We start from the raw sequence: 22,613 nt of genomic DNA on the forward strand, positions 1-22,613 counted from the left end.
TCCTAGTTTGCAGTTGGACATGCCAAGACCATCAGTCATAACTGTGACCATTTGAGCTGCTGAACATCCTGGGATGGGAGAGCCCTAGATTCTTTCTGCCTGCCTCCTTCTCTATACTGGCATGTCCTGCCTTGAGAGGGCACTAGTCCTCCTCCCACTCATGTGGAGAACATGCAAATCATGAAGCCACAGGGAGGGAGGGCTGTCTGCTAGGAGCCATACTTTTGCTATGAAGCAGGATTGAAGCATAGACAGCTTCACTGGGGCCAAGTAAAAATTAAGTCTAATCATCAGGGGCCAATGTAAGAGAGTGATTACAGTAAGTTACTGAGACAAGGAAAATGATCTATAATCAATAAAGCAAGCAATAAATGTTCCAAAGAGAAACGTCAACTCCTCCATTCCTCCATCCCTTCCTCTTTCTTGGTGGGATCGGTATACCATGCTGCTTGCTTTCCACCCATCTGAGAAGGTGGTATTTTTGCCATGTACATCCTTACCTTCCGGGAATCTACAGCTGCATACATGATGTCCATCCAGCCTTTGAAGGTTGCCTGGCAAACAGAGTCAGTCATTAGACAGTGCCTATTAAGGGATGGGAGTCTAGGCAGGGGTCCCAAAGGCCAGGCTTAGGTTCAGTGAGAACACAGAACAGGGGTTTGGGTGCAGCCTCCCTTGGACACAGAATTTTCTGTTTGTTACTACAGGTCCCAGGAGGGCTTTGTTCCTGAAAATAACAATAAAGTGTGGCAAATAAACATGTTGAAAATGGTAGTGGGATTAAGGCTTTACAAAAGGACTCAAAAACATGGGCCTGAGAAGCCTGCCTAAAGTTAGGGAAAACTTTTATGAGTGAACGGCAGGAATCTACTGAAAATGCTTGGAACTTAGCACTCCACTCCATTGAGGAATCATTTTTTTGCAAAAAAAAAAAAAAAAAAAAAAAAAAAAAAGGTGTTAAGCAACAGGGGTTGGAAAAACCCATAGTTGCATTTAAAAGAAAAACAAGATCAGACTTACCCTTTACTGATATACACATGTATAGCCTATGTAGTGGCAATATCAGCTTTATCCTTGACAGTCCCTTCCCAATTCTACTCCTTCAGTCTACTGTATCTAGACTGATACTGGAAATATGGATAATCCGTGTACTATTCTCCATGTTTTACGTACTCAACCAGATTCTAAGGTTTTTTCAGGGCACAGGAAGGTCTTTATTCATCTGAGGGCCCTAGTATCGTACTGTCACGCACAGCATCTTGCATATGGCAGGGACTCTGTGACTACCATGTTTGACTGGCTTGTTGATGTGCACTGGTTTTCTGGAGATGTTCCAATTCAGATTCAATTTGTGGGTCCAATTTTTTGAACTGGGATACAACAGCAAAAAAGCTTTGGGGTAGGAAAAACTATAGTTCATTCCATGAACTTTGCCTTCTACTATGAGTTGACAGTGTTTACTATATGTTAGGTTAGGTTGAGAGCTTAATCTGTGTTATTGCAGTTAGTCTCCCAAGAACTGTATGATATAGGCACGGCAATATAGTAACAAAAATACTTAATAGCAATTTTCATTAATTAAGCATGGTTATATGCTGGGCATCGTGCTAAGAAATTTTTAAAAATCACAAACCCTCTTAACAACCATGCCAGATTTCATTATCTATATTTAATAGATGAAGACACAGAGAGTCAGAGAGGTTGAATAATTTGTCCAAAGTTACATATCCAATAAGTATCAGAGTATGGTTCAAATCAGTATCAGTCTAATTTCAAAGCCTACAAGCTTTCACTGCATTATGTTGTCTTGTCACACATTCCGAAACACTGGTGAGAGAGGAAGTGAAAACTAAGCACGAAAGGATGAAATTAGGCAAAAGAGAATTATCTAGATAGCTAAATCCTTCCTTACTGTGATACATTAATCTGATACCCTTCTCTGGGGTGGAGCTGAGGTGAGTGTGGCACCAAAGCACTGCCATGGTTTTTTCCTAAGTTAACTGGAGTGTAGTGAGTATGTATATTATTTTGCTCCATCACAACTGCCATTACTTTTTTGTCTATGCGCTTATCTTCTTGATTTTTTTTGCCCGTCTCTTTAACTACACTCTGACCAGGAAGGGAAGATGATCTCTCTGCCACTTTATTACATTGCAGGAATCTTTATTTGTTGCTGGGACAGCGCTGCTCCTGAGCACAATGAGAGATTTCCTTTAAGCGAGATCTTGTAGAAGTCAGAGAATACTCAGGAAAGGTGTCTCTCTGAAACTGGTTTGGGGAACAACACTGTTCTCTTGGACTTATTGAGAATAATCGTGATTCTAGAAGCAGGGTTGAGAAGAAGCCAAATGGGATTTGTGCTAGCTGCCTGAATTTCACAGAACTGAAAACAAAAAACATTACTTACTACTTGAAGAAGGGCCAGGTATCCTGCCCCAACATTGTCAAAGTTGATCTTCACGTTCTTCCATCTGATCTCTGTATTGTTCCCCTCCATGAGCTTTTCACATTCAGTTTTATTGTTGACATCTTCAATTTCAAATCGGATTTCAGAAGTCTCATTAAAGCAGTAGTGGTACTTTCCCGCAAACAGGTTAACTCCCATGATGCTGAAAATCAGCCAGAAGATGAGACACACCAGCAGCACATTCATGATGGAGGGGATGGCGCCCACCAAGGCATTCACCACCACCTGCATTGGAAGGGGAGGTTGCTGAGTGTTGGGTGGAAATGGGAGCAAGCACATTTTTTGATTTCCAGGAGGGGAATGACATTGTGTGGCTTGTTCTGTATGGAAACATTACATTTCCTTTGGAATTAGAGTAACTGGACAGACTGACAAGTAGAACCAAAAATTTCTAAGTCTAGGCCTATATTGAAGGAATTTTAAAAAGTTACATCTTTATTTTGACTAACACAAATTCCCCAGGCAAGTTGACCTACGTCTTCTTTCCTATGCATCAGCCTGGGACTGAAAAATTATTTCTTAGTCCAGTCTCCCTCTTCCTCAATTCATAAAACATGCCCAGTGGGAAAATATGAGTAACTTTCAGCTTGCTAGTTGCCTTTCAACAGACATTCCCCCTCTGAAAAACAAGGTATAATTGTTCAGAATCACAGAGAATTACCCGTTGTGGTTAATAGAGAGCCAGTTAACAGTACATAATGTCTCTTTTATGACTATGCAAGGCCAGTTATTTTATTTCAGGCAATAGCTGAGCATGCATATTTTGCAGGCTCAAGAAAAAAAAAAGCTATATTCCCTCTACCAAACAGTATAAAATAAAATCTGAACAGATGTGCTTTCACTCAAGGTTCATTATACTTCTCCAGCTTTTTTACTCTGACTTTGTAGGCTTTTAAATCAGAGTCGCTCCCTGCTTGGCTAATGCTGTCGTCTCTCTGCTCATTCCAGGGCTTGACTCCATTCATCACAATGTATTAGAAATAGGGATGACTTAAGGTTTTTAAGAGAGTTTTGGGTTAGATCATCACTGCTCTGGAAACTGAAAAATTGGCATATTGTTAAAAGTCACTGACTACAATAAGCTCAGGAATTTAAAAAAAGCAAAGGAAAAAACCCCTTAGGAATCAAAGTTTCTGGGTTGTTTTCAACTTTGATTTTGCTTTACAGTGTCAGTCAGAGCAGCATACAGTTTAGGGTTTAGGTTTTCCTTATCTTCTGGTTTTGCCTTAGATACTCATTGTATTGTCACTCATCAGGACATGTGGCTGATCAGAGCTACCTGTTCTATCTTGTGTAAAAAATGCAATGATATTCTTCTGCTAAGGAGTCACTCTTCTTTTTAGATTAAAATATTCATTTTGTGTTTCTCCAATTCATATATTGAGGCCTTTAGACTGAGAGGCAGTTATTTCTTAATTCTTAGACCAAGAAATCTCTTCTAGATCTGACAGTTCTGTCATTAGTATAAAGTGTTTATTACTTTGTTAATTGTTTATTACTTTGAGCAAGGAAAGCCAGGATATCTGAAATCTGGAAAATCTTCGATTTTTTTTTGGAGAATGATATTCATATTGATTTATATTCCCAAATTTGTCATGTACTCAGATTTGAATTTACCTCCTCATTCTACAGTTGCTCACCCTTTGGCGGGAGCACCAAAAAGCAATGAAATGTGCAAAAGAACAGGCAAAAGGAGGATGATCCACAAATGGAAAAATAATTTCTCAAACAATAAGGGAGTAGATTATGTAAAGATTCAAAAGCTCCAGTCTATGTGACAGCATTTCGCAGCAGACCTTAGGTGGGTGACCTTCTGTTAGACCATTACAAATGTGGCATAGGAAGTAGGTCCCAAAGATTTGAAACCAAGGCATGTTGCTTTTTAATCTCAATTCAGAACCTACTTTCTCCAGGAACTCTTCTGACTATGCAGAGAATGATCTTAAGCTTCTACTCAAACCCAGTCTAACCTGTCCTACATACTATGGGTTACAGTTAAATATGGGTTAATATTTACCACAGGGAAGAAAAATTAATGAAGTGATCTCTTAGAACTTTTATTCTCATAAAGTATATACAAAATTTTATATATTGATCCATTTGATCAAGTGAATCAATATACAAAAATATTCACTGAGCCTTATTCTCTGATATGATATAAAATCCTATAAAATCCAAAGTTTTATAATATGCAAATGTATTTTAATCATAACCAGAGAAAAACTTTTTACCTTAGTATTATGAATAAAACAGAAAACAGAGTTGATTAATTTTAAATTTTTATTTATTTACTTTTTTTGAGAAAGGGTCTCACTCTGTTGACCAGGCTGGAGTGCAGTGATGCGATCTCGGCTCACTGCAACCTCCCCTTCCTGGGTTCAAGCGATTCTCCTGCCTCAGCCTCCCGAGTAACTGGGACTACAGATGTGTGCTACCGCACCCAGCCAATTTTTGTATTTTTAGTAGAGACGGAGTTCTGCCATGTTGGCCAGGTTGGTCTCGAACTCCTGACCTCAAAGTGATCTGCCCAGCTTGGTCTCCAAAAGTTCTGGGATTACAGGCATGAAGACACCATGCCCAGCCCAGAGTTGATTAAATGTACTAATAATTCTTCCTTGCTTTGAACATTAGCTGATAAGCTGCAATATGTTAAGAAGAAACTATTTAACTGTGCTCCGTATGTAATGATCATTGTGCTGTTATTCTCAGCAACCACTGGGCAAGAGATCATATTTCTTATTTTGAAGTCTCACACTAAATATATATTATAAATGACAATTCAAATTTCCACTGATAGTCACTTAATGAATTTGATCTTCTCTTCTCTACACAAACTCTCTAGTTATTCTACATTGCCTTTAATTATCATGAAATCTATTATTGTTAAGAACTAGACATGGAAATATCACTCAAAGCTAGGTTTTAGTAATCCATAAAAAGTTACTTTTATCAATGGAAATTTATACTTGGCAATTGATACAAATCCCATTTAATTGATGAGAAAATTCCAATGGATATTAATTCTTACAGTATTTTTGTCTTCTCTATAATGTCTTGGACATTATTGTTGCTCATTAAATACTATAAATCAGCTAGCTTTTAATATCTGGCAGAGGGAACATGGCTTTAATGGACAACTATGTACTGACAATCAACAAAAATGCATGCATGTTTCATGGCACTAATATTATATACCCTCAAAAATTTAACAGCACAGCGAAATCTTTAAATGAAGATTACTATGGAGGAGAGAAAAGCAAAGAACTACATTAAGCATTCCTTTGCCTATAGCACAAGTGCTTCAGTTTTCCTGGTCTTTGGTTTGAGGAAGGAGAGGAGACTGAAGTCAGTGTCCCAGGACAGGCTTGGGTCATATGCTCCCTTCTCAAGTGAAGCTCTGAGTCTGTAATTGGAGCAGCACAGTGACAGTTGAGCCCATCTGCATGGATGGTGTTCAGTTTATGAAGATTTCTTATTTAAAATTTTCTAAACGTAATCTCTCAAGTGTTGGCATATAGAAGAACCAAAACCAAAGAATAAAAAAAAATGCCCCATAGAAAAATGACATTTAAATAAAACATGTGTACCTAATTCTGTTTATTACTGGGGGACTTACTATAAGCTTAGCCAGATCCAATCTTTTCTTCTTGCAGTTACTCTTCCACAGAAGAGCTAGGAAACCTGCAGGGCAGGAATGGATCCCTGATCCCTTTTCACCTGCCCAACCAGCCATGGTCAATACCGTCTGTTAGTTGGCTGGAGTCAACCAAATGAGGTGGCGCTCTTATTCCAAAGCTTCCCTCAATGCACATTTATTGTTTTAAATTCCAGCTTTGGGTTCAAACTTATTCTCGCCCATTATCTTACCGAAAAAAATCTTGATGTAGATGCTTTTCAAATGAAACATCCTAATGCTTTTCAAATAAAACTATCTACTGTTCTGATTATTCATTTGGGACTTCCGGGCTCCTAAACTACTTTCAAGTTGACAAATAAAAGTTTTTAGAGGACTGGAAACTGAGGGTCCAGAAAAGGTAGAGAAAGAAGGGGCAGCTAAAGGGAAGAGGTGTGGCTCCCAAAATGGCTCCTGCATCCAGGTTATTCAAGTAACTGCCTCATGAGCAAACTGGCCTCAGCGGCCATGGGGGCTGCTTCTGTCTGCCTGGACAGGACTGACAGTAATGAGCATCTAGATGGAAAGAGTTAGTAACAAGCATCAGATGGGTCAGATGGGCATTTCTTTTGGTGGGGGGATGGGGGATTTCTTCAGGTATCAACAATCTCTTTTTGGGAGATCAGGGATTACTGTGGGGGTGCGGAGGAGCTTAGGTGCAATGCTGCAAGGGAGATCAGGGATTACTGTGGGGGTGCGGAGGAGCTCAGGTGCAATGCTGCAAGTACTGCCTTCAGTGGACTTCTTTTGGTTGCATCTTGTCCTCAGTTTTTCAGTCACCAAAGTGGATTATCAACTTTATAAAAAAAACCAGTATGGTTTATTAAAACATTTAACTAGCTCCCTCTGGAAAAGGTGCAAAGGGGGAGGGAGCAGAGAAGAGCGTTTTAACCACATGTTCAATCCCACCGTGGCTGTCTAAACCACTGAATCTTGTGTAATAAACTCTCTTCCTAAATTTAGCCTAAGCATAGCAATGACCTTACTGCACACATGCTAAAACCTCTCTTATCTGTGGGACAAAGTCTTAAAATCCCAAGTTTTAAAAAAAATTAAAATAAATTTACACTACTGTGGAACTGCCCTTCCTGCAGATGGTTTCAGGACAGTTGCAGAAAGCTTACATTTAGTAAACCAAACTGTGACTGTGCTACAGAAGAAACATGAATTTGTTACAAAAAGCATTTGTCTGGATAAATTAACATAATAAAATTCCCAAGTCCCAATTAAGTTTTCATCTTCCTATATAACTGTGGGTGGCTTCATGGAATAACAGCCAGGGGTCACAGATGAGGAATGAATGAAGCAGCACTGTCCTGGTATCTAGTTTTTCCAATTGGTCTTGCTTCATGTAGACTATTGTAACAGTTTAATTTTTATTCCTACATTTTGATGTTTGCACATTTAAAAATATATCCTCTGGTTTGCTCTCCTGCATGTATTCAACATCTGAATTGAAGCGAGTTTTCTTGGTCTCGTTAAGTATAACAGACCTCTCTCTGATCACCACAGGACAACTATTACCACCAAAGCCAGTTGCCCCTTTGATTTTAAGAAATTGACTTTTTAGTGTGAGTGTGTGTGCGCACATGCACGTGCACGCATGCACACGCACAACTATTTAAACCAAGAGACAAGAAAATGGCACCAAGAAGGTACCCTGTTTCTAAGTCAGCAGGGTGACAACACCTTGTATTGTTTTGGGTGGAGTATCACCAAAGCAGTAATAGGAGGTATCAAGAAATTTCAGGGGAACTAGCTGATATTCAATCATCTAGCATCATACCTGGTTGTCGTTTTGACAGTGTTAGGGGACCATACAGCATGGGCAGAGGGGTTGGGGGTGAGGAAAAAAGCTTTGCTATCAGACAGAGGCTGCCAGTCCATATGGGACTGGGCTGAGAACAACAAGGTGCAATAAGAGGAATCCGAATAGAAAGAAAAGCATTTCTTCTCCCAGGGCCATGCCAAATTCTGCTCCATTCCCAATTCCGGGCCTGCCATCATGTCTTCAAGCCCATTCTCAGCTGCTTTCTCAGTGACCTCAAGGCCACAGTCCCCACCTGGCTGATGCCCCTACACAGCACTCTCCCTGCCTGAAGCCTGTGCTTTTCAGTGGGTCTGTGGGTTACAATTCCCCTTCTTTGCACCTGGTGATTCTCCCTATTAAATCAACAGCCCAGAAAGCCGCCCCGAGTGCTACAGGTAAGCCAGGCCAAATGAGAATAGCCAATGTTAACATGTTCTGCGATGGCATGTTGTTGGGGGTGGGGCCAATATTAATGTGATGAGGCAGCTTAACGCAATTCCCCTTTGCACGGGGCAGGTGTGGGGGAGAGTGGAGGATCAAATCAGCAGCTGCATCACAGAATTCGTGTCTGAATGATCTTTCCACCATGTGATCAGTTCTAGCATGCTTAAACAGTTTCCATTGGCATGCAGAAGGATCAGCTGCTCTTAGTATCTTACCCTCATCCCTTCAAATCGTGATAAGGCTCTTAAGGGTCTCAAAGCTCTTAGGGTCCTAAGGGACTTTATGGCACCTAGTTCCGAGTAGCCCAGGGCATTAGCTATAAGGCTGACTAAAGAGACCTACACAGAAACAGAAGAGAAAAACAAAAACAAAAAAGGTAACAAAAAAATAAACAAATAAAAGAAAAAAAAAAAAAAAGAAAAGAAAAGAAAACAGAGGTTCCAGAGTGTTAGAATAAAGCCCCTAGCACTGAAGACACAGATTGGGCCCCCCAGGTAGAGGAAGTGGGTAACACCAGCTGCCTATTTCAACTTGACTCAAACGACCTGGAAGGAAAGGTGGTTGAGAGGCAGAAGAAAAAACAAGAGGGAAGAGAAAATTGAGAAGGCGGTAGAACATACACACAATTTGGAAAAGGGGAGAGGCTGACGGGAGAGGGAGAGAGTGAGGAAGTTCCACTGGAAGGAGAGGAGCCTGAACAGACAAGAGCCTTACCCTCGCCCTTTACAGTCTCTGCAGGTCCCAGAAGTCCCCATTAAATTAAGCCAGACAAATTTAATGGTACCTATGGAAAAGAATACAGATAAATACACATACTCCACACAAGCTGCCCCCTCCTCAGCTCATTCACCATTGGCTTTCCAACAGGGACAAGCTCTCTTACTCCTGGTTGACAAAAAACCATTTGTTTGAGAATCTTATGCATCACGACATTAACAACAATGAAAACGTTCAATAAGTACCATGGCTGACTTTGCAGTTCCCAAGAAGAATTGTGCTCCATGAGAACTCACTTAAGTGAGTTGTATCTCTACCTTTTAAACATATCCTTCTATCTCTCACTTTTAACTATGATAATCCTTTTGACTTTTAACTGTAACCAGTACCCCTCCACGGCCACAAGAACTTGGGTGAGTCTGGACAAATGAACCCATACTTTTCCTTATAATTCTCATTCTTTCCTTCCAGAACAGTCCAAAATGAATTATCCTCAGGTCTGTCATTTCCATGTCAATCTTTTATAACTCTTATCATTAGAATAACAGCTGGAAGAATTCTTGGAAAAAAAAATTAATTTGATAGATGAGGAAACTGATACCCATACACAAGAATTTGCCCAGGGTTACACTGGCAGTTCTGGAACCAAGATTAAAGACCTCCACTGCCTGACTCCCAGGCCAACGCTTTTTCTTCCACAGACAGGTCACGTCCCCAGTGGGCAGGTTACATGACAACATTCCAACAGGCCTATCTGGACAATCCAGACTTGAATATGTTGCCGTACCAGGGGGAAGAAGCCTGCAGACCTCCAGGCCTACACATGTGGTCAAACACTTTCCTGCTCTGCCAGGGGCAAACTTACCTTATTCTACCAGAGCTCTCAGAGCAGTTACCACGATGCTTCCTCAACACCATGCTAACTACATTTATGCCTGCCTGGGCCTGAGCTGAGAGTTACAGAATTCTTCAGGGGAGAACAGATCTAAAAATACCTTTAGTTAGTCAAACTCCAGAATGTTTGGGTTCTGGGTTTCTACTTTTTTTTTTTTTTGAGACAAAGTCTCACTCTGTCGTCCAGGCTGGAGTACAAAGGCGCAATCTTGGCTCACTGCAACCTTCACTTCCTGGGTTCAAGCAATTCTCCCTGCCTCAGCCTCCTGGGTGAGTAGCTAGGATTACACGCATGTGTCACCATGCCCGGCTAATTTTGTATTTTTAGTAGAGACGGGGTTTCACTATGTTGGCCAGGCTGGTCTCAAACTCCTGACCTCAGGTGATTTGCCTGCCTTGGCCTCTCAAAGTGCTGGGATTACAGGCTTAAGCCACCATGCTTGGCTGGGTTCTGGGTTTCTTACAACACAAATTCTAGGATAGGTTAAGATATTTCCATCAACAGCTCTTAAATTCTTCCTACTGGGAAGTGGTGGTTGCACATCAGCTTAGCTTACTTAAATTGATGATACTTTAAAGAAAATTTAGAGAGAAAAAAAGAAACAATCTACAATTGCTGCTTTTTATCTTTATTCTAGGGCTTTAATTATTTGATCCTGTGTCTGTGAATTGCACACACATAATTTTTTAAAAAATGAAAAACATGAAGACATGTATAATTAAGCAGCATGACTGGCAGGGGATAGAAGTGGAAGGTGAATGACCTAGCAAGGGTCAGGATGAGCACGTTTAAAGGTTTCCATTTAAAACAGGTATGGCCGGGTGTTTGGCGGAGGTGGGTGGATCACGTGAGATCAGAAGTTCGAGACTAGCCTGGCCAACATGGTGAAACCTGGTCTCTGCTAAAAATATAAGAAGAAATTAGCTGGACGTGGTGGTGCATGCCTATAATCCCAGCTGCTTGGGAGGCTGAGGCAGGAGAATTGCTTGAACCCGGGAGGCAGAGGTTGCAGTGAGCGGAGATGGTGGTGCCATTGCACCCCAACCTGGGCGACAAGTGAGAAACTCCATCTCAATAAATAAATAATAAAATAAAAAGGGGTATGAACCTTATCTATGCATGTGCTCATAATCCACCAGTGTAGGTATCTTCTCTGAAGCCCTAGGCAGTGTCCAAAGCAAATCTGGAAGTAAATGTTGCCCTATTAGGCTACCCTAATTTTCTTGGAAAGGCAGATGGTCCAGAGTTCAATGTCTGCCTAAACTATGGGCCACAAAAGCCCTATCTAGAACACAGTAGCACCAACCAATCCCCTTCTCTCTATTCATCCATCGTTATCAATAAGAATTTATACGGAGGTGTATACTTCCCTATTATTACCAAGTACAGCCAACTCTTAAATCCAAAAGAATTGAAAGTTGCCAGATTCTTCATGGGGCCTTAACAGGTATACCTGAAGGGAAGCTATTCTTTCTCAACCAAGTACCTGGGCTCAACAGTCCCCTGGGTCAGCTTCATCTTACGAAACTGTCAGGTAAAGATTGCAAGAAACTAAGCTTTGAGTGGCTCTAGGCACCATATAAGGTAAGAAGATCCCAACTCTTCAGGGTGGGTGACTTATCTGCTAACAAATAGGCCCACAGTGTGGAGAATAAAGGAGGAGGTCTAAAGGCCAATTCAGTGGCTGGCTCTAAACGTTGCTGAGAGATAAGCTGTTACTCAGCTGATTAATTTGGCTCAGGACAGGATCAATAAGGGTCTTATCTGGGTTATTCTTTAGCAGTTGAGGGCTCTCTTATAATCCTTTGAGTCTCTGTTAAGCCCTTCCTGGAGATAATCCTAACATTGCTTAAAGTATTCTTTAAGGAAAGAATCAAACATAAAAAACAAACAAACAAACAAAGGAATTGAGGAGACATCAAATTCAGGGCATGAAGCTGGGCGCCATGGCATGTGTCTGCAGTCCTACCTACTCAGGAGGCTGAGGTGGGAAGGCTGCTTGAGCCCAGGACTTTGAGGCTGCAGTGAGCCATGACTCTGCCACTGTACTCCAGCCTGGGCAGCAGGGTGAGACCTACCTAAAAACATTAAAAAATAAAAAATAAATTTAGTGCATCTATGGTTGCAGACTGGAAAAAAAAGGGGGAAAGACATTAGGTGACTTTTCCAAAATGATGTAAATATTTTCAAATGGAGAATGTTTTCAGCAGTCTGAATTCAGGATAAGGCAAGTGGTCTCCGCAAGTCCCCACCTCCGGAACTGACAGGCTTGCTGATCTCCATATACAGTGGGATAAATGTCCTGGGGAAAAGATGCCAAAATTCTTTTACAGGACACAATCTCTAATGCAGCCAAGGAGCTGAGCAAAACAGAATGTTTTCTTTGTTTGAGAACTTGTATGGCTTATAAATAAAAGGAATTAACCTTGGAAGTCATCTGGATAATCCCATGACTCTGAAAAGTACTTAACAGCTTTAAGGGGCAACAAGGAAGAACAAAAATCAATTAGGGAAACAAATGCAATGAGTAACAGACTCAGACATCAAGTCACCAGTGGATGGTGCTAAGTTAGGACCTAACCTGCTGAATGTTCTAAAATGCCAAAGAAACCAGACACTTTACTCAAATGGACACCAAAAAGTCCAGCAGTTCCAGCTGTTCAGGTGACAGGCCAAGACTAATTGCCCATCCACAACTCAAAAGTGGCAGCAACTGAAGCCACTGTGATGGCCTGGGAATGTCCCCCCACCAAGCACAAGCCTGGAATCAGGCCATAGTTGCTGTGGAAGCTAGTGTAAGCTCCCCAGGGGCTGGGAACATGCTTGCAACAGGGATAACCTCTGCTTCTCCTTATTGCTTCTGGAGCAATTCTACACAGATAATGGCATTCGACTATATTATTTACTAATAACTGGCACAGAGGTCTTCACAGGAGCCAGTTGGGTACCACAGTAATGTAATGATCAAGCAACCCCCAAAAGCTAGAGGGCTTATGAATTAGTGTCAGTTGACTGCATGCCTGTCCTATGCTCTTTACCCCCTTCCACCTCATATAAAAAGTCATAAAAATGTTTGTGAAATAAATGCTGGCTGGGCACAGTGGCTCATGTCTGTAAACCCAACACTTTGGGAGGCCAAGGAGTTTGAGACCAGCCTGGGCAACATGGTGAAACTCCATCTCTACCCAAGACACAAAAATTAGCCAGGCATGGTGGTGTGTGCCTGTAGCCCCAGCTACTTGGGAGGCTGAGGTGCGAGGATTGTGTGAGCCCAGGAGGCAGAGGCTGCAGTGAGCAGAGATGGTGCCACTGCATTCGAGGCTGGTGACAGAGTAAGACCTCATCTCAAAAAATAAATGCTAATGTGTAGGACTGTTAGTGCTTTAGCAGCTTATTTGTTTAGCAGGGGCATGTGGGATACCCGATCAATATCCTCAAATTCTGGGTAGCTCACCCTAGGGAAAAGAGGAAGAATATGTTCTGGTGAGGGTGGATCATGGTGAGGAAGCTCTGTTTCAAATCACAGCCTCCCCAGGCAGCTGGGAGTACTAGTTTGAGTTCAGGTGTCCCACCTGACGCTAGGTAGTCCTGAGGAGCTATTGTGAAATGAAGACTCTACGGCACTTCCTCCTTCTCTAGAAAGAGAACTGGCCCAGTCTCACTTTGGCTCTGTGGGTCTTATCTCAAGCCCATTCTTTAAGTCTTAGAGCTCCAGCTTTCTGTCTGTGGGAGGTACAGGTCCTTCCACCACAGGATGGTATCAACAGTTGCTGGAGGGAGTGCTAACATCTCTCGCTGCGAGGGTCTCACACTGGTACCCTCTAGGGTTGGGCTCCTCACCTCATTCAGGCATTTCCCAAAGGCTGGCTTTTTGAAATGGGGATGCAACTGAGGGCACAGTGACAGTTCTGGGAAGGGGGTCATCAACCATGGAAACTGCAGACAATGTATTGGAAAAGAAATGCATTTATAGAGCAGAAATCATTACTGGCTCAGTGCTGGGTGCCCGCCATCGGAGAGATTTCTATGCTGCTCTATCCTGGATCTCAGAGGTACTCTACAGGTAGTTCACCATGCAGCCAATGAAACCTGCATTCTACATGACCAGTCTAGCCTCCACAATTCCACTTTCTTGGCACTTAACAGCCCTCAGAGGGGAGTAAATTTTCCACAGGCCCTGGTCTTACAAATCTCATTCATCCTTTCTTTAAAATGCTGATTTGGTGGAAAGAAAGAAGCTTTAGTTATTATACAGAATAAGAGAACAGTCATCATCCTTAGTAAAGCCGACAAGGGACAAGTGATGGTGGGATGAGAAAGAGTTAGAGAGGGTGTCGCTTCCAGCCTGGAAAAAACACAGGAGGTCATGGCCAGCAAACCTCGGAGATGGTCTTGGAACCTGGAGGAAAAAAGGATTTCTCAAGTTTCATGATCACTGTAGAATGGCAATGTGTGGGAAGAAGGGGGGACTTTATTTCAGTGTGAACTCCCCTCACCTAATAAACTGACTTGTTTGGATGAGTCTGGTATCAAGACTTGAGTTGGATGGACGTGTTCATGGGAATGGTCAGCAGGAGAGACCACAGAGATCCCACTACCACCTTTGTCCCAGCAGCCCCCATCTCATTCTCTCACCCCTTCTCCCAGCCACAAAAAGAGGACATCCTGTTGGCCTGGGGCAAGAACTTCCTGTCCCCAGCCTAATAACAAGGGCCTTTGAGATCTGTGATTCCACTTCTCACTCCTAATCTCTGAATCTAAGTTAAGCCAAACCCACCAGACTAAAGAGTTGGTTGGTTAGTCCCCCTGGAGCAAATGCAGGGACTTCAGAGTGCCCCTTCCTAAAACGAAGATCTGAGTGCAAGGGAACTTTACCCACACCTACATCTACATCTTGACCTATAACCTGGGCCCAGGGCAGGTACTGCCATTAGAAAAAGAAAGACCTCTCTCTGTTTCTGTGTTCCTGCTGAAAGGGGTGGGAAACAGAAAGCAAGACACCTACAGCCACGATGAGGAAGTCCAGCCAACACCAGGCATTGGTGAAGAACTTGACGAAGCCATAGGCTGTCCACTTGAGCAACATCTCCAGGATGAAGATATAGGTGAAGACTTTGTCAGCGTATTCCAGGATGGTGCGGATGGTCTTTCTCTGCTCAATGTAGATGTCCTCGAAGGCCTAAAAGAGAGGCAGCAGCTGCCTATGATAGTGCCTAAAGGCAAGCAGGCCACAGGGAGCACTGCTGTCCTCAGGGAGCCCTCCCACATGGGCTGGCCTATCATCAGCTCCCTGTCTCCTTAGCTTTACTCCCCACTACACAGGCTTTTTATTTTTTAACAGTTTTATTGAGATATAATCCATACATCATAAAATTCAGCCATTTAAAATGGCTTTTAGTATATTCAGGGTTGTGCATCTATCACCACAATCAATTTTAGAACATGTTCATTACCTCTAAAAGAATCCCCATACCCTTTAGCAATCACCCCCTAAACCCCCAACCCCCTAGCCCTAGGCAACGACTCATCTACTTTCTCTCTCTAGATTTTCCTTCTTATGGCTGAGTAATAGTCCAATATATGGATATACCACATTCTGTTTATCCTTCATCAGTTGATGGGCGTGTGTGTTGTTTCTATTGTGAACAATGCTGCTGTGAACATCTGTGTATAGGTTTTTATGTAGACATGTTTTCATTCTCTAGGGCATATGCTCAGGAATGGAATTGCTGAGTCATATGGTAACTGTTTAATTTTTTGAGGAACTGCCAAACTGTTTTCCAAAGTGGTTGCATCATTTCACATCTCACATACCAGAAGCATATGAGCGTTTCAATTTCTCCCCATCCTCACCAACAGTATACATAAAAGACATGATAAAATCTTTCCTCCTTTTAGTCCCTTGACACCACAGTATGGGTGGAGGGTCATATGGGTGGGAGACACTCAGGTGAAGAAAATCTTAGCACTACTTTATTTGGCATTCATGAGTGGGATAATCCCTTATATGGTGGTGTGAATGTTCCCATCTGCAGAGTGGTGGATTACACAGGTGAGGTGCCAAGAGGAGGGAATTCCTAAAGCATGGGAAAACCTGTGGAAGTGGGGAGGAAGTCCTCTGTGATACAATGGGAGGTGCCTGCTCTGAACAGCTCCAGAAGGAAGAACAGAATTGAGTTGTATGCAGCCTCACCTTCCAAACTGGAGGCACATGGACATCAGGAGCTCCACTTTCATCAACGGGCAGTGGGACAGGGGTTATGGGTTCCACAGTCCTACTCAAGGTCTTGGTGCAAATAAATCCCCTTTGCTCAATCAAAAAGGCAACAGCTTCCATGTCAGGTTTCCCCTTAACCCCATCTGTTAGGAATCCCTTCTATAATCCAAGGTATGTGAGATGCCCAAGACAGATCTCATGTCACTGAGGGCCCTAATCCCCACCCTCTTTAGTCCCATCATAACCACGTTCTAGTTTCTTCTTGGACATTTTAGCAGTGGCTTCACTTTGTTATTCTTAAATATCATGCCTACTATTACACAGGATCTGTACGTACTGAACCAAATATCCTTTGCCTAATCATTACGACAAATAAAAACTGTCAAAGGTGAGCAGTAAAGAACATTCAAAACCTTTGGTTCACTACTGTTTTATTCTTTTTTGTAGAGATGGGGAAGAGAAGAACCAAATGATGGGTCATACTGTTTAGATTTTTATTTACTAGACTTGAAGAATAACAATACTAACAATAAAAAAACACCTTTCTCCAATCACTCGGCTTAGTCTGATCCTCTCTTTTCTCAAGGGCAGAGACTATGCTGTCATCTTGGGTGCCTCTGCGGCACCTCAGGAAGTGTTGTGTGAATGCTCGTTGATGCAACAAATGGCCCAGGCACAGGCGGGGCGGTCTGGCTCCCCTTCAGTCAGATCAGTGGCTACCAAGCCATCTTTTTTGCCTCCTATTTTAATCCTGACACCTTCCTGTGTAAACCTTCCCCTCGCTTCCCATGATCCTTTTCATGAAAGCTGTCTTCTTCACCTTGGGCTTGTCTTTAATACACACTGCTGCCTCTCTCAGCTTTTATTCTCCTGCCTCACAAGTCAGTGAAACTTCCCAAGTCACTGTCAAAATCTTTAACACTGAATTTGGGGATTCTCCCTTGTTATGTTGTTGTTGTTTTTTTTTTTTTTTTTTGCTTCCAGATTAAGCTTTGATTCCACACCTACATGAATGTGCCCATCTTCTTTAAATATACTTCAACATTATGCATTCTTCACCTTTACCTTAAGGAATGGAAAGTGTATACTGTCTCTAGTCCCTGCTGTCCTCAAGACTATTCAACCAGCAAGCAACTCCCTCACACCACACCCTGTCCAGGTGTCCTCAGTTATAACCCAGCTAAAAATAAAAGTAAATGCCAAGATAATTAGTCTCAGCAGTGGAGGAGCCTGTGTGTTCAGGGCCTTGTATGTTTCACTGATTAATAAGCACTTAGGACAATGTGAATATAAATAACCTTTGTACCAGAGATCTGACTCTAAACATTTGCTAATGTCACGGGTTCTCTATATCCAGTAGGCTGTGAAGGGACAGTGAGTGGAGGAATACCACCTCCCTCCCATCCTGGGTAACTGAAAAGCAAAGAACAAGAGATTTGGGGTATTAGGTAAGACAGGGAAGTTCATTTTAGGGGCTGCTAAGGATGGGGTAAACCAGGCAGTGGGGACACATGAGAGGGATAGTGCTAAGTCTACAGAGGATCAGGACATGAACAGGTGTGGATTCTAATCCCACAGGCTCAAAGTAGCAGCCCAAAGCACCTTAACAGATCATTATTCTTGGGACCACAGCCAATCTGTTTTCAGAGCCACTGGGCTCGGGCCTCAGCCTTTTCCCACTGGCTTCTCTACACCCTTCCCCAGCCAATCCCTCCTCACACTCTCCCCTGGACCTCACCAGGGCACCACTGCTCAGCAGAATCATGAAGATGATGAAGGTCTCAAACCAGTTGTGCTCCACGATGAGGAAGCAGGTTTTCCGCAGGATCCACCAAGACTTGCCTAGCCCTTCCTCAATGTTGACCTGGCAGCACTTGAACCGCTGGACACAACCTGGCACCAGCGGGAGAGGCAGGTCAGACCGTGGAAACGTGCCCCGCCCAGACCTGCCCTCTCCTCCATCTCCCAGGCCCTGCCAGGTGCTGCCCCACCACACAGCCAGGAGGACAGTGGCTGAATCAGAATGCCTGATTCAGAAATGGAGAGGGTGGCAGGGCTGAGGCTATGCTGCAAAGGCTAACGGGGCAAGGCCCTCTGGAGTCAAGAAGATGTCCTACAAAGAAGCAGTGAGAGGGAGGAGAAAAGGGTAGTCAGGAGGCAGGCACAGCCATGATAGAACAGGTTGTACGAAAGGAAGTTTTTGGGCTGATGCCAAGAGAAAATGGACAATGAAAAGTGTGAGAACAGAAACTTGTTACATACTTGTCAGATACAAATAGGGGAAATAATCTAAGTTTCCTTCAAAATGGTGGGGTGGGGAGCAAAGTTCTTGAAGACAGCCACTGAGCTGCCCCTCGCCCACCACTAGCCCTGGCAGAGCTGTGTCTGTGAGCAACACGAGTGTCCCAAGCCCATCCCCTCCTCGCCCCCTTTCACCTTCTGTGAAGCAGGCGTCTGGATCCAAGTATTCCTCAGGCTGTTCCACAGGGACCTCTTCTACTTCTGGTTTGATATCAATGGTGCTTCCTTCAGAGGAGCTGGTGTCATCTAGTTTCTAGACATGCAAGGAAAAGGGACATCAGACAGCTCTGCGGCAACATGCCCACTCCACACTGAGAACTCTGCCTCTGGGGGGATGAGGCGCCAGTTCTGACTCTTCTCTAGAATTCTTACTACAACTCGCGATAAGCAAACCATATCCACGGGCCCTCAAAACTTCTTTCCAGATGGGATATAACATCAAAACCTACTCACGGAAGACAATGACCCACCCAAAGCTAAATGCGGCTATAGGTTGGTTTCAGGGCTATAACTAAGATGAATGGCAGGGAAGTACTCAAGGGCTCATTCCAGCCTCTGACCCGGATGATCCAGAAGTGACAGAGGTGGGTCCAGGATCATCTTAGGATTCCACTTCATCTAGGAAAGGCCTAGAATGATACTGGGAGGGTGGAATTAGTTCTCCACGTAAGTTGGTTATTCCAGAATCTCTCTACCAAGCCCATAGCTGAAACAATCCCCAAGGCTGACAGCACCCTGTTTGTTCTCACACAGGATCAAAGCTGTTTCTAGGCTGGGATCTTACATCTTTGCTGCCTTCAGGATCCGACTCGCTGCTAACATCCTCTGTGTTGAGGTTCTCAAAGTCAGACTCCCCCACAGCAATGGGTACCCGCACAGTCAAGTTGGGGTTGTTGATGAAGGACATATGGTCTTCATCAATGATGTACTTCTCCACGCTGCTGCCAATGCCGCTGGTTGTGCCATTGCCATTCTTCTGGAAGTCGCCATTCCGGTGGATGTCTGCACCGGTGTGATTGGCGATGCAGTTGGCCTTCTTTTCATACAACTCATCCAGAGGCTTCACCTCATCGGCCTCACGCTGCTTAAAGTGGGCCTGCATGAAGGCATGCACCTTTAGTTTGGTCCAGGCCACACCCTTCTTGATACGGATCACTGAGATCTGGAGGTTGTTCATTTCCCCATCATCATCTGTGGCAGCCAGGTTGTCTGCACTGAAGGAGCTCAGGAGCAAGGCCAGAAACAGGTTCAGCACCTATGCCAGTAGCATTGGAAAAAAAGAACAAATGTAGAAAAGTTATCCACCGAACTCAGGGTTGCAAACTGGAAGCCAACGGACTTCACGTGACAGACTCAAAGAGGCTCTGTTGTGTTGTGTTTGGCCCACATAGTATTTTAAATGCTCATGTTACCGGGTGGGAATGTGTTTGGTTTTGGTTGTAATACAAGGAGTTTAGCACCTCTTTTCTTGGGTCTTTTATAGTTTTACATACATATATATGTACCCCAAAATATATTACTTCTCTTATAATTAGAAAAAACGAAGGCTGTATCCATTTTGGAAGGAAATTTCCCCAAAATAAAAAGGTGAATATACATTATTAGGGAGGGTCGCAAAGTGCGTAGATGCCACGTATTCATGAGCAGAGTTCTTAGAGGACCCACGTCAGAAAAAAAAATTAGGCTTGAAGTGCCATCCACAACAAAATCAAGAAGGTAGGACTGAAATACACTTCATGTCATTGTATTTTAAGAACAAATTTTGTTTTCCTAACATTTACAAAAATAAAATCGCTTTAGCAAGACAGTGATGGTGACTTTTATGTTCTTCTGCATAACCAAAGGTCAAACCATCAGATACAAGCTTTATTTATTTTTGTTTTCATCTCCTATTTTACTACATTGAACATTAAGATTAATTAATTTATTTTTATTAAGACTTACTTTTTAGGAGTGGGAGAGGTGCTCACTTCTTGATTTATACTTGGTCCTTACTTTGTCATACTTGGGAAGAAGAGTAAGGCATACATTTTAGGAGGAGATAACAGTCATGTGCAGAGTGGGAGGGTGGAAACAATAAATGAACTATAAGTATTCGGATTATCTGCACCATTTGTAGAGTTAAAAAGGAATATGGTTGGTAAAATGGGGGTGAGTTGGAGGGGCCTTTGAAGGCCAGGCTGAGGGATCTGAGTTTTATTTAATTAGATCCACTACTGGTTCTTGAGTAAAGGAGTCACAGATGATGACAGAGATTTGAAAAAGTCATTCAGACTAACTACATACAGAGGGGAAGGGCAGAAGTTAGGAGGCTGTTACATGCATGAATTGATAAGGGTCTGGATCAGGCTACAGAAATCCCAAATCTTAGCATGCATTAGAATCTCAGGGAGTGAGGGGTGTGGATGTTTGTTAAAAATATTTCCTTAGCCTACTCTCTAAAGAGATTTGGATTCAGTAGATTTGGTGTAGAGGCTGGAACTTGGCCTTTTTTTGTGAGTGAAACTTGTGTAATTATGATGCAGGGGGTCTTGAGACCACACTTTTATAAAGTACTGAATGAATTATAGAAATGCAAAGGAAGGGGCAGATCTTAGATACTATGAAGAAAGATATCCACAAAAATACTATGAAGAAAGATGCATTTAAGACACATAAGATATTTGCTGGGAATGGAGAGAAAAGAGACAGAAAATACTCCAACGTTATAGGTTCCTAGAAACTAGATAGGCAGAGGGACTACTTAGCAAAGGGGAACCTGAAAAGTGTCATCAGGGGGTAGTGGTAACAGCTGATTTTTGTCAAGTGCTCAGGTATCTGGAGACAGCCATGGGGGGATGTCTTTGAGACAACTAAGAACAGGAGAATGAAGAAAGGGTGACAAAGTCAGGGCTTGGAAATGTTGATCATGCCACATACCAGGAAGCCATTGTTATAGTCACTGAAGTAGTGAGAAGACTAGAGGGATTACGACTGAGGGAAAGGTGGCTGGGAACGGAGAACAGGAGGAATTAAACATTACAGTAGCTATTTTTTTGCAAGTCAAATGGAAGAACAGAATAGCTGTAGCTGGTTCGGAGGCTGGTGAGTAGGAGTCTTTTACTGTTATGCTTCTCTATGGCAGAAAAAGGAAGAGAACTAATGTGGATGAGCTTGCAAGGGACACATAAGCTTGTCTTCTTCCAGTCCTCTTTTTTTTTTTTTTTTTTTTTTGTATTTTTAGTAGAGACGGGGTTTCACCATGTTAGCCAGGATGGTCTCGATCTCCTGACCTCGTGATCCGCCCGTCTTGGCCTCCCAAAGTGCTGGGATTACAGGCTTGAGCCACCGCGCTTCCAGTCCTCTTTGCCCTACACTTGCAGGTGGGATTGGGGCCCTGATCTGTAAGATAGTTCTTTCTCAAACTTTAGTGTACATATAAGTCACATAAGGATCTTGTTAAAAATGCAGATTCTGATTCAGTAGTTCTGATTTGGGGCCTAGAATTCTGCATTTCTAACACACTCTTAAGTGATCTTGTTGCTTCTAGTCCCCAGATCACACTTTAAGAAACAAGGTGTTAAGATCTGTTGGTGACTCGGCCGGGCGCGGTGGCTCAAGCCTGTAATCCCAGCACTTTGGGAGGCCGAGACGGGCGGATCACGAGGTCAGGAGATCGAGACCATCCTGGCTAACACGGTGAAACCCCGTCTCTACTAAAAAATACAAAAAAATTAGCCGGGCGAGGTGGCGGGCGCCTGTAGTCCCAGCTACTCGGGAGGCTGAGGCAGGAGAATGGCGTGAACCCGGGAGGCGGAGCTTGCAGTGAGCTGAGATCCGGCCACAACACTCCCGCCTGGGCGGCAGAGCGAGACTCCGTCTCAAAAAAAAAAAAAAAAAGATCTGTTGGTGACTCTTCTAAAGACAGAGGTAGAAGAGAGCAGGTGGACAAATCAAAGTAAAGCAATAAAGTGATTTGTCATTTATATAAATTAAACTCTAAGACAGTTTAGAGCAGTGGCTCTCAATGGAGGGCAATTTTGCCCCCCAGGGACATCTGGCAATGTCTGGAGACATTTTTGGTTGTCACAGCTCTGAGGATGCTACTGG

The 22,613-nt window shown here is 43.1% G+C and overlaps 1 protein-coding gene across 1 annotated transcript in view; it reads right to left on the minus strand.

Annotated features, from left to right (window-relative positions):
* Window positions 1-22,613, minus strand: part of SCN8A (sodium voltage-gated channel alpha subunit 8) — a 212,584-nt gene that overhangs the window by 24,723 nt on the left and 165,248 nt on the right. Inside the window, exons 17-23 of the mRNA XM_010374004.2 lie at window positions 19,309-19,779; window positions 18,660-18,777; window positions 17,962-18,116; window positions 15,012-15,185; window positions 8,610-8,732; window positions 2,408-2,692; window positions 501-554 (exon numbers count right to left, since the gene is read on the minus strand). Of these exons, the coding sequence (XP_010372306.1) occupies window positions 501-554; window positions 2,408-2,692; window positions 8,610-8,732; window positions 15,012-15,185; window positions 17,962-18,116; window positions 18,660-18,777; window positions 19,309-19,779 (1,380 nt within the window). The remainder of the gene's footprint in view (window positions 1-500; window positions 555-2,407; window positions 2,693-8,609; window positions 8,733-15,011; window positions 15,186-17,961; window positions 18,117-18,659; window positions 18,778-19,308; window positions 19,780-22,613) is intronic.

The sequence above is a fragment of the Rhinopithecus roxellana genome, chromosome 10 (assembly GCF_007565055.1).
Source record: "Rhinopithecus roxellana isolate Shanxi Qingling chromosome 10, ASM756505v1, whole genome shotgun sequence".
In the NCBI taxonomy this organism is placed as follows: domain Eukaryota; kingdom Metazoa; phylum Chordata; class Mammalia; order Primates; family Cercopithecidae; genus Rhinopithecus; species Rhinopithecus roxellana.